This window comes from Neodiprion pinetum, chromosome 6, assembly GCF_021155775.2.
Source record: "Neodiprion pinetum isolate iyNeoPine1 chromosome 6, iyNeoPine1.2, whole genome shotgun sequence".
Classification (NCBI taxonomy): Eukaryota; Metazoa; Arthropoda; class Insecta; order Hymenoptera; family Diprionidae; genus Neodiprion; species Neodiprion pinetum.
Window position 1 is genome coordinate 3,942,206 of NC_060237.1, and position 12,834 is coordinate 3,955,039.

A 12,834-nucleotide genomic window follows, 5' to 3' on the forward strand; every position below is an offset into this window, starting at 1 on the left:
GACTTATACTCGATCCCAATGACACGGTACCAGATATATTCAAATGTACAATAAACATTCGATCAAAGTAATTTAAAACCAATAAAGGGGAAATACGGAAACAATTTCGAAGCAATTGAAACGCGTGCTGAAATTAATGGTAAGAATAAAATCGCTTCCTCACCATTGTACTGCTGCGCCAATATTGAGGCGAAGACCTGGCCCGGACTGCGGGCCCCCCGGCCCCCCGTCGACGTGGGCCCACCGACGCCGTGGCGAGAGTTGTCCTCTTCGTCGCTGCTCGATGGCGCACCACCGTAACCGCGCCGTTCACGCCATTCCAGGGACCGCTGCCGGCGCAGTCCGCGGCCCCCGTTCGCGTGCCCCCGGCCCAAGGTGCCCTCGCCCTCCATCACTGCGGCATCTGGGAAGAAGTAAGAAGAAGAAAGGCGGGGGGTTAGAGAGAAGCCGAGATTCGGACGCTGTGCTTGTGCAACGAGTCGCGGAAAATTTTCGTCAATAATCGGTTATTTATATTGTAAATTGGCCTGATGATTCTCCGGAGTAACGGCTCTACGTGACCTGGTTCTCACATTTTTACGGAGCGAGAATCACGGGGGCGTTTCACGGCGCCTCGTTATCCTCTCTCACGGTTCCGCACATCTCTTTTCGATATCGTATCAGGCATACTTGTATGTACAACTGTATTACACGTGTATACGTGTATGGGAATTATTATCAGATGTACCTAAGGGAAGAGGGGTGGGAGAAGTTCGATATTTTCACGGATCGCCGAATTACTCGGTTCGCGGGAAGGTTTTTTTTTAATATCTCCGTATTGTTTTTTTCTTATTTCACTTATTCGGACTCGAACGAAGAGAAAGATGTCTCGGTAGCGGATAAATTGCCCTGCACTTTTTTTTAAGCACCAACCTTCGTCTTCGGGGTGTGAAAAATCAATTGTCAATCTCGCGATAAGCGCCAATTTCGACGCTGAATAGATTAAAACATTAACTGTCGTCGCTGTGAGTGATATTGCCGTTTTCGCGAGGCACTCAAAACTTACTCCCCAACTCCTAGCCGCTCGATCCTCGATCGAAATTACTCCTGATTCTTACTTTTTTTTTTTAATAAACGGCCGTGTCCCTTTTGTCTTTAGTTATATCGATTCCCGATTATCGTATCAATCTTCTTCAGTTCGAATCTCGGATCTTTCAAAGAGTGCCGGATTGAAATCTTGAGAGGGTGGAAGGAGTGGCGAGTGAGAGAAAGAAGGTAGGAAAAATTTCGAGAAAAGCGAGGAGATAGGCAGAACGGTGAAACTTACACTGTGCACCAATTCAATTAAAGGAAACAAATACCGGTGTTTACCGGGGAGGACATGAGCAGCCGGCGTGGAATTGGCCTGGGAATTTGCTGGGCAAATATTATACGTAAAAATTTAATTAAATCTAAAGTAAAATACAAAGCTCCTCGCCGTTCCTGGAGGGAGCTGCGAATGGCGGAGGGAATAAACCGTTGAAATAGAACCCGTGGTATTGATATTAGAACCGATTGCATCGTCGCGCGATATTCTCCGACAATACCTGCAATCCCAGGTCGTGAAATCCCGCATTTTTTCTTTTCTTTTTTCATCTTTCTTTGTATTCAAACACAAACATCGCGAAAATTGGCAAAATGGGGCGAAATACCAAATCAGGCGGATGAAATTGCATCGCGCGGAATAAAACCTGATCTCATCGTCAACGAAAAAGGAAAACACCAGTTTCCGGTGATAAATTTGCCAGCGACGCTAGTCTCGTAGAATCTCCCGTGTTCCGAGAAGTCCGGGATCCTTTCACGACATCCGGTATTGTAGGTGAACGGAAATTACATCACGTGTAGGAAAACTCGGGACGCGACGCATTCGGCTGAATCATCGTTGTCAAAATATCGCCGGCGAGACTTCGACTGTCGGTGAGATAAAAAATATTCAAGCATTCGTGAAGAACCGAATCAATAGGTGTATAAAATTTCAGCAGTTAGCGGTTGAAAACTTTCAGTCGGATCCTCGTATTGACCTGTAAAACCTCAATTAGCGAATTGAAATGACCGGCGGTTGCATCAGGGAACCTCGCGTTCAACTTCAACCGGCTATTTTAATTTCTCGATCGGCACGATGACGCCTCGTTGTTGTTTTGCGGCGCATTGAATTTCGCATCGTCCCATCACGCGAGGCAACCCTTGTCGCTGATGGAGTGTTAAGGGTGCGCGGAGTGGGTGTAAAATCAACGATAAAAAAAAAAAGTAAAAATAAATCGGCAATTTTTCGAAACCTTTCAGAGAGCACTTCGTAAAAAATTCCAAACTCACAGCGAGAGAGCCAAAGAGCCAAAGAGACAGAAATTATTCACTTCTTCGTTTCATGCGCATATGCGAATAAATTACGAACCGGCGTTTTTGGACCAAGGAGAAGATGCCGGGTCTGCTTGTCGTCGAGGTTAAACCACGTGATGGATAGCACCGCAGCGGCGAACGCAACGCGAGCAAATTGTTTCGCCTTAGTTGGACAAATATTAAGGAGAGAAGACAAACACCTGAATATCTCACTGTTAGGAGGACCCAATGAGTTTGAAAACTTTCCTCCTGCGGTTTTCCGTCGATAAATATTCATTCCGCAGATTTGGTGAGTGATAGGAATTGGAGCAACGGACTCTTTGCTTCGCCTTCCGTTCGCTCTCGCGAGTCAGTCCAGATCTTGAATCTCGCATGATCTCCTTTCGATCGCAGTTTTTGCGATCCTAGGCAGAAATTCGATGAGCGAAAACAAGCCTCGATATCACTCGAGTCACAAATTCTGGGACCACCTACCGCTGTAGGTATGCCACTTGCACCGGTTCGAAGTTTCTACTTGTAATGAAATTCCGATCCTTCTTTGACGGCGGAACTTGACTCGATCGAGAGATACTCGAGAAGGGTCGACTTCTCGAGTATAAGGGCGACAGCGAGACGGCGCGTACTTCTCGGCGTAGTTTCAACGCGTTTCGGACTCACTCGGAGCAGCTCGAATTCTGCGCCCTTGAGAAACGCTTCGGTTATAGTTACAAGCCGACTATTGTAGTATCTCACGATGTAGCGAGCGATAGCGAGAGGGCCAATATCCTCCCTAATCAATTACCGCCCCCGAAGCACCCTCCGGCTCTCGAGAATAACCGGTGAATCAATCTTTAACCTGTCCTCCTCTTCTCCCGAACGTCCAACGTTTGCGGTGCACTCTTTCTGATCAGCGAGCGGCCATGCCATGGGTAATATACTCGGTAAAATGATATCGCTGGGCAAACATCGGAGGGAAGAGCAAAGAAAGAGCGGCGTCTTCACTCTATTAGGCATCGATGAGGCGAAACAGTTGCAACTTTCATCAAAGATCTGGAGTGAAAAAAATTCCGACCAATTGGGAGGGTTTAAAGTGCAGTATCGCGGGTCGCGTCAAAATATCGCATGCGTTCGAAGGTTGTAAAAAAGCGCCGAGTGGTTTTCTTCGCACGTCTGCATCGCGTCCTCGGGCAAATTTGCAAAATCCGACTTCCGCCGCACGGTGGAAAATTGCGGAATTAACGGTTAAGTGCATTGCGGCGGAGGATCGATCCTGCGGATAAAACTTGCGGCTTGAGCTTTCGCGGAGCTGGATCATCGACGCTTTACGAGGCCAAAGGATGCGCCGTGCTCGACTTGCGGGGGCGTTGAAAATTGATTGGACATTTCGAGGGAAGCGATTTCGAGAACTGCAGCTGGACCCGAGCGGCGACAGCTGCCGATATCTTTCGCGATCCGGACAAAATTGCTCGCTGCATTCGGTTGAAGAAAATCTGCCTACGTTTTACCCGGACGTAAGCGTTACGTAGAACAAGTGTAGATTATCGTCGAGACGTTGGTGGACGGTGGATATTTCTACACGAGCGTTCTACGTCCGAACCAATATCGAAACACGGTTCGAATGCATAAAAGATCGCGGGCTATTTTACAGATTGAAAACAGATACACGACAGTAATCGTGCGATTTCGCGTCAATGCGGGGACGCCTTCGAAATGTAATATCTGGTGATTTTGTTGGATGTAAATAACCTGCCGTTTACGTGCCGTTTACGTTAATGAAAATATCTTGCGACTGAATTTTAACTACTTACTTTGAAAAACTTTGTCTAAAAATTTACAGTGTCAATACTGATTTAATCCTGTGATAGTAAAATTGTATAAAACCAGGCCTTCTGTTGATTGGTGGGAAAATCGGTAAACGTGAAACAGAAGAGCAACATTGCTATTAGTTTTATTTTCTGTCAAATATAATATCGATACCGTTCGGAAATTTAGGCGACGTCGAATTTAATATTGAAAAAAAAAAAATTTCGCGGCGCTGCGTAAGCGAGGAAATCAGAATGGTCGAATAACGCAAAATTACCAACGAGCGCGACTAATTTATGAGGAACCTAATTTGCAGGGCTTAAATAAAACGAATTCGCGCTTCGCTATTATACGTATGTAGGATATGCCTGTGTATTCTTTTCAGAGTAAATTAAACTATACCTACAGAATGGTGTGTATTACACTTGGAAAGTTTTCGAATAAAGCAAAGAGGATGAAGTAAATACTTTGTAAATTACTCCGACAGCCGGTTAAGTGTACGGAAGGAAATTAAGTAGCATAGCTGCAGTGGCGTAGTGTGAGAGCGAGTAAGAAACCACGACGGCGTATAAGATTCGAGAGGATATGGCTATTGTCTCGATTACGTGAGAGGGTGCAACGAGAAAAAAGAAAGAAGATATAAAGAAAGAAAGCAGAAATAAACGCGGCAAAGAATACGAGAAGAGAAAAGTAACCAGAGAAGAAAATCTCGCGCGTCTTTTTCCGCCCCGCGATGCAGGTCAGACGGGCTTTTAAATAGCTCCTAATTAAGTTAAGACTGAGAAAATTGTCGGTAGTATCATCTTACTGCGAGTCGCGCGGCTCCGTGAGGGCGACGTATAAGGAGGGCATCAGAATGCATGAAACATAGAGGAATGAGAGCAAAAGGGAGAGAGAGAGAGAGAGAGGGAAGGCGTAGGGAAAAGCGGGGTGGAGAGGTCTCGTATAAAGATATGGCTCGAGAAAGGCTCTTGAATATTCATAGTCTTCCTTATGGAAGCCCCGTGACCAGCAAAAGGTGCGGAGGAAGTAAGGGAGGGCAAAGAAGGGAAGAGTCGTTCCAGAGTTAACAGCGAAACGTCGTTGCGCCCTTCCGAAGCGGCCGGACGGGTGTTATTAAATATTGATGATATCCGCAGTAGGAATGTCGGTAGAATGTTTAGGGAGAGGGCGCAAAGGCAATGAGAAGAGAAAGAAGAAAGGAAAACCCTTATTTTTTTTCATCCTGCTCGGAGGAGGCGCGGTGCATGATTTGGTAAAAAAAAATTTCCCTCTCGGTTAATCGATTCGCGCAAAGTCACCGCTCGACATTTAACCAGCTTCAAACGCAACCGCAATGTCTGAAAGCTTATTAACTGCCCGAGTTTCGGATTGGCAGTAGAGCCATAAACCGTCAGTTTCAACCGCCGTGGGCGTTTCGCGTGTTCAAAACTAGCTCGCGCTGGTATATCGCAGAATTTCCGTTTGATTTCGCAACTAGTTTCGGTCACCGGGTGTAAAGATATTGTACCGAGATACTCGAGCGGACGGTGATGTTCTTACGAAACGAGTTTACGCCCCTGGCGATATATGAACATGAATTTTCATTTCTATTTTTTCAAAGCTACGGACCAATTATTTTAGGACAAGAAAAATGTAACCTCTGTTACAAGGGTAAAGCCTGGCAAATGTGATCTTCGAGACATGTCGAGGTTCGCTTAAATACGCACCCTCTCGACCCTCGCGGGTAAAATTCCGGGACGGGTGAATGGTTCGCGTTTGCCTTCGAACCCCTTTTACCGAACCTGTGAGCCCGTAAATAATATATTCGAAAGCCGCCGTTGGAAAGGCGAGTGATCGAGTTTTCGTTGTTTTTAGAAGAGGATGGAGGCGGGGAGGAATAAAAGAAGAAACGAAATGAAAAAAGAAAAACTCCTTTCATTCCGGCGCCGTCCGACTGGAACGAAGAGCGGTGGTATACTTCGAAGATAAAATCACCCGGAGCAACCTGGAAGCGGGAATAAAATGGCTCACCCGATTAGCCGGAGCTGCCGAAACCTCGACAAAGGCTGCAGGCTCGGAGTTGGCTGACTTGACTCGCGTCCTCTGCGGGTTCATCACGTGATAATTTATATGGTAATTCCGGGGGTGTAATAAGTCGGCCTTCGCTCGCTACACCCTCCCTCCACCCCTCGTCGACGACCTACCACCACCACCACCCCTCGAACCCCCGTGTCGACGAACTGACCCGATATTCCCAAGCACGTACGGAGTACAGAGATGGTGTTGCGTTAGTTGATTGATCCGAATTCCCCGAGTCCGATATGCCGCGTGTACGTTGTTTAACAAGCTACTGATTACCGCCCATGCCTCGTGATTTTTCTCTCTCTCGTAAAGAGATTAAATAAAAAAAAAACCCAAAGAAACTCGTCACATTTCGATACAGAAAGATCAATCTCAAACCTGACGAATGATTAATTACTACGGATTTTTCGTAAAATTGAATTATAATTTTGGTGAAACAACGTAACGAAGAAGATATATATCGACAGTAATCTTTTGCCGATTTTGATAATAAAACTTTCCAATTATTATTGTAACCGTGCAATTTGAAGCTTCGTCTTAATATTCTCCAGCTTCGAGGATCTCGTCAAAATATCGATGTTGCAATTCTTCCCCGCGTGGTTATTCAATTCGCAAGTAACAAGATGGAATCGTATTATCGATCTACCGTTCGGGGAACTCCGCTGACGCGGAGATAATATTGCCCTCGGTATGTACTCCTTGCCTGTGTGCATAGGTATGCATGTACGTATGCGTGTGTGTGTGTATATATATATATATATATATATATATATATATGGCGACGACTCGTCCCCTTTCCAATTTGCATACGCGTGATATTAGCCCCCATTGATTCGCTCGATGATCAGCATGCATGAGCAGCACTGATTTCGTTATTATCTAGAACCGAGCTATATACTGCCCGGTATAAGCCACATGCACACCTGCGTGCGGCTGGAAACTCGCTTGCAAAGCGTATCGATGCGTTTTTTGATCGAAAAATTTTCAAGCTGCGTTAAAACTTTGGCCATCACGGATCAGGCCGTCGAATGATCGCAGCTACGATTCGACACTTTTGTTACCAAACTTCGAGGACGCGTCGCAAGTCAATGTTTACGTGATAATTTGACAGGAAGTGCCATCGCCGTCCGGTACGTATCACGTCGGGATCGGAGAAGCGGTTGAAACCCTCTTCGATAACCGGTCGAAAATAGCCTCAAATCGTAGATCGAGATCCGAGATCAATACGGAGCGAGCGATCCGTCGACGTTAACCGAGAAACGTCAAGGCGTCGTATCCGTCTATCGGGGGGCGGTAAGAATGGCGAATGCCGAATGCCGGGAGAGGGTTAGAGCTGTCTAGGAGTTGGGATCTTAATCCAGGAAGCTATTTAATATTGTATAGCCCGCAAGCTCGGGGGTTGAAATTCAATTGAAATCGAGTGGACTGACTGACGCGACGGAGCGACTGACGGATGGACGTAGACGCCGGGGGTTGGAGGTGGGCCTGAGGATATTATCGCTCGTGGTGACCTCTCGTCTCCCGATCCACCCCCGCAGCCTCCACCTCTTCCGGCGTGCGGGCAGGAATTAGTCATCGATTCGGTAACGTCGTGCATCGCTCGTTTGTTATTGCCGTCCCTTAGGCCCTTCTGAGGGCACTCGAGTAAACCACGTCGAATGCGAATAGTCGGTGGTGAAAACGGAGATGCCTAATTGACTACAAAGGCGAGGGCTGCTTTCCAAGCCCCGATGCGGGATTACGGAATAGCGCAAACTGAAATCAAATTACTCGCACCTGCGGTTAAAACTATCCGGGCGTTACGTTTACGGCTCCAAGTTATTATACGGGTTTTCGATTTCGAAATTTGTTCCACGGTTCGAGTCCTTGCTAATCAGAGTCTGATCCTCATTTCGGAACGCTGATACGAGGTTGTACTAGAAATTTTCCTCGGAATTAAGCACGGCGAAAATTTCGTCATCTCTGTAACCTGGCTCATTAATTCGTCATTCCTTCGTAAGTCCTCGGCTGAAATCCAGGTCCCCGTTCCTATGTACCCAAATTAAAACCCTCAACCCGCTGTCTGCGTACGTGTATATAAGTACGTATACACATACACATACGGACCGATTTAAATCCCCTTCGTGGAGAACGTGAGCCGTGCATAAATATACGTAGGTATACTTAAAACCACCCTTCCGAAGCCGACCCGGCATCTGCATTACCGCTCGCTTTACTCGCTAACTGCGAGCTGATATCCCGAAAGAAAACATCGTCGCTCTTGGAATAACGCAAAAAAAGAATTTCCGATCCTCATATTTTTCGACGGAACAACCGTTCGGCAACGTTACCTGACTTTTGGAAGGGTAGGTAAAAAAGGAAATCAGAGCGGAGTTTACAGGGTGAGTGTGTTTCGGAGTGTGTATATCCGAGGATCTTTATTGGCCACGAGGGATGCCGGGGCGCTTCTTCCCTCTCCCTCCTTCCTCAACTCCTCTGTAGGAGTCGGCGTGTCTCGTTTCGTACAAGAGACAGGCCTTCTCGCCTCCGGTGATCCGCCTGGCAGTTCCGTCTTCATTTGCCAAATGGCCGTTAAATACGTCGTGCTTCAAGTATAGCGGAACAGCACGCGTATCGTGACACCGAGTCACGGCGAGCCGAGTATAAACGTTACAGCAAAACTTAACGAGGATATAAACCGGATGCTACGTCACGACGTTTGACTTCTACACGTGTATTATACGTATACCTTTTATCCCAGGTCTCGTCGCCTCGAGTAAACCTGAGATTACCCGAGTCCCTGAATCCCGTTATTCCTTCGTCTCCTCTTCTCATTCTTCGAGACTTCTGGATTGAACGAGCGATTATCGCCTCTCCCGCACACCTAGGGATAAATTGAATCCGTAAATTGATCCGATGTTGCTATTTTAGATCCTCGCTCAACGGAAGACGTCACCTGTTCCATTGATCGTCGAGTCCTATCGAGATCCTAGATCTCGACTTACGACCAAGATGCTCGAGTCCTCTGAATTATTCCCACACTCCGTAAAGATTTCGGGTTTCGTAGCTATCGCCGAAGCTAGACGAATTACTATTTCAATCGGTTAATCTATAACCGCCGGCTGTTACGCCCGCGTCGGTTACCCGACAATAGAAACTTCTCGATTGGTCGTGAAAAATTCACAAGCGCGATGCTCTCGAGGATGTGAAACGATCGGACAGCGAGTCGTCTTCGCCGGATGAAAATTCTATTTCGAATCAATCGATCAAGTTACAGGGCTCGACAACCAGGGGAGGAAAATCTCGCACCACGTTTCCCGGAACGTCCTGCGCAAACAGAACCGACGTTGTATAACGTCGCGAACAAACAAGTGAAATAAGCAAGGTAACTCGATCCGTCGTCGTTGTCATTGTCGTGTCACGATGATCAAACTTGCAGCAGGACACAAACACCGAGAGGGGTGGAGGACGTTCGTTAGATACGTGCGGTACCGATCGAGGGGCCGGAAACCGTATGGCCGATGTCATCAGAGCTCCGGTTACGACTGCGTAACATCGTCCGATTGGTTTTCTGTTTGTCGATACTCGGGGACCGGGATAATGAACGGCGGCGTAAGGTGGCATCAGCGACACTCTTCTCGGATGTCACTGCACCCCGAGTTACGTCACGAATCTCGTTACGTCTCGCGGGGTTCGAAGCATTGCGAAACGAGGATGACCGGTCTCTCATCATCCTCGTGTCTTCGCCGTCGTTACGGACTCCGAGAGCATATTTTTCCACGTGACATTCGACCCGGACACGTGCCTCGATCGCTTTTTCCGCGCCGTTCAAATCGGCATTGCTTATATATAATCGAATCACGGTGCAGGGCTCATTTTCACCCGAGTTGAAGCATTGCTCCCTGGAATACAATTAAACGGTATTTCTCCGGGTATCCGAGGCCTCTTCTTTTCCTTCCTACGCCCCGGGGGACTCGAGGGGTGGAAATGGGAAGTGCACGTGACCGCGAGGGGCTGCCGCGTCTCCTTCGGGGGATGAATCAAGAGTCGATAAAGGTGGTTTCGCTGGTCTGTGCGTCACCGGAACAACGACGAAGACGAGGAGATGTTCAGGCAGCGGGGTGTCGAAAGGAGCTTTCTAGTCGTTACAGAAACGCGACTCGAGAATGGAAAAATCTAAAGAGCGATAAACAGAAAGGAGAATAAGATAGTGGGAGTTGTCCTTTGTTCAGAGACGCGATTAGCGGTTTTACACGGTCTGCGCGACGAGTCTGAGGGAATGTTTAAATCGCGTCAAGAAGAAAGGTTACCGAGCGTTTAAAAGTCGCACGTACAACGTGACAAGACGAATGGTGCGCTGTACGTATTTGACGAACGAGCTCGAAACGCGTCGACGCGCCGAGTTGTTTCGTCGAAGAAAACCACCCCTGCTACCGAAACCCACGTCGAAAAGCCTCTTAAGAGTTGAAGTAGAAGAGAAGGGATGGAACTGAGTAAGTTGTCTCTAAGTCCTTCGGCAGGCTGGTCAACGTCACCAGGTCCGTCTTCATCTGGTAAAAAATATCCGAAACGTAAGAAGCTTATGAGCCATTATTGCATCGCTGCGGGTTTGAAAGAGAAAAGTTAACGGAGAAAGTTGTTGCATTTTTTTATTTTTATTTTTTTTTTCTCCTTATTCCCATCGTTTTTTTTTTTGTTAACGTATTTTCCTTCCACACCCTCGTCCTTTCCTCTTCATACGTCGCGGGAACTCTTTTCACCGTCCCACGCCTCTTGCTCTCCGCAGGTTTATTCCGCTCCTCGGTATAGCGGAGAGACGAACTTTTGCCCGGATTAATAATAAACAAGCATCAATGTATTACCCCACCCTTACACCATACAAAGTTGCGACTTATGTTGAGAAAGATTTGGAGAATGATGTGTGTTATATTACATATACATATACATATACATATATATATATATATATACATATACGGCCGGTGAGGGAGCGAAAACGAAAGGGAAAAAAAAAAAAATACATATTCTTCGGCCGAATCGCTGCTCATCCGCTCCAAGTTTCAACGACCTCGAGGACCGACGAGGCTGCCCGCAAACGAAGAGTTCGAGGACGCGTCCTGGGGGAAGATCATCACCGTCGGATCCTCCACGCATGTACACGCCTCCGCACACACCTACGCTCTTTATCTCCGAGATGGAATTCCCAGATTCGGTTGGCGAACCTTCTCTCTGCCTCTCTGTCTCTCTGTCTCTCTACCTTCTTCGGTCGCCAATTATATCGGAGTTGAGCAATCGAACCTTCGTCTCATATATCCTGTATTATATTCTTTGATTAAAAAAATAGGCGATTCTCATGGAACTTTGATTTGTGATTCGTAGAATCGTGTTCTCGGGCAAATTGAATCGAGGTTGTATATCAGTTCGCGAAAAGCTGTCGTTAAATGATCACGGATCCGTTTAATTCGATTAATCATCGATCGTCGATTCGGTCCTACAATACATAGCCTCAGGTGAGCAACAAGTAAAAGGAAAACGAGAAAAAGGATATGTAAAAAATTTCTTCAAGACAGGTTCTTTCAAATTTTCCGAATACTCACAGTGACGCGTCAGGGCGGTTGTCAGAAGGCGTTCGTCGATGTCCGCGTAATTGGTGGCACTGAAACAGAAGCAAACGACAAGACGTTAATTCAATACCGGTTTTCGTCAAGAATCGGGGACGAAGCGCGCGTGCAGTATTTAAATTAATTAATATACGACGCGAGGTTCGGCCTCGTCGTTCATAAAAGCCTTGGCCGAGCGGAAGCTCCGTGCATGTTTGATGCCGGAAGTGCTTCGCCCGGTCCGCCATCCTCTTGCTGCGGTTTCCGCAAGCGCCGCAGGGTCATTAGCTGGCCATTCATTATGCAAGGCGAGGCTATATCGCGTCAATACGGTTCGGAGGCGGCAGCGCCGGCAGATTGTTGCCCCAATCAATAACAATGCACCCGTGTTTACGGACCGGATAATCAACAGATGTGGTTTTGCTCCTCGCCATCCCGCGCGGCCGGATCACCAAAGGCCGAACACGGAGGCTCGAGGCCATCCGGATTCGCGAAAATACCGAAGGGTGGTAGCCAATTTTCCCAGATACAAGATCACGGGGGATACGCTCATTTTTTATCGACTTGGAAAAGCTTGAAAAGCTTGAAACGTTTCTTGCATTTCGAGCGATAAGAAATTGCCGTTTTTCTCAACTTACTTGGCGGTTGCTAGAGTACCGCGGAATTCATTTATAAAAATTGTGCAATTCGGAACGGAAGAATTACAAAGTCAAATATTGCAATTGAGCCTAGAATTGGTATTTGGATATTTTCAAGACCATTGTTCAAGAATTTTATGTTCTGTAATTAACTGCGATTTTCAAAATAGCAGCATCGAAACAACCGGAATATCAGGAAAATATCCAAAATACACTGACCTTTTATAAAATCAATAAGGGATCTTGAAGTCTGCAAATATATTTACGCTCGTCAAGTTTGGCCTCTGCGGTAATTGGTACAGCAACGAGGGATTATTGACAGGTGGAACTGGCGTGTGAATCAACAACGAAAACGTTTTTACCTTCAGGGTTATGAAATGTAGTTTCAACGTCCGTCAGTTCTGTCCTCGCCGACA

The 12,834-nt window shown here is 46.8% G+C and overlaps 1 protein-coding gene across 5 annotated transcripts in view; it reads right to left on the bottom strand.

The window, feature by feature from the left end:
- Positions 1-12,834, bottom strand: part of Ten-a (tenascin accessory) — a 488,025-nt gene that overhangs the window by 280,142 nt on the left and 195,049 nt on the right. For all 5 annotated transcript variants that reach the window (XM_046630321.2, XM_046630325.2, XM_046630324.2 and 2 more), the window contains 2 exons: positions 11,778-11,836; positions 164-403 (listed from right to left, as the gene is read on the bottom strand). In XM_046630321.2, coding sequence (XP_046486277.1) covers positions 164-392 — 229 coding nt within the window. In that variant the 5' untranslated portion in view covers positions 393-403; positions 11,778-11,836. The remainder of the gene's footprint in view (positions 1-163; positions 404-11,777; positions 11,837-12,834) is intronic.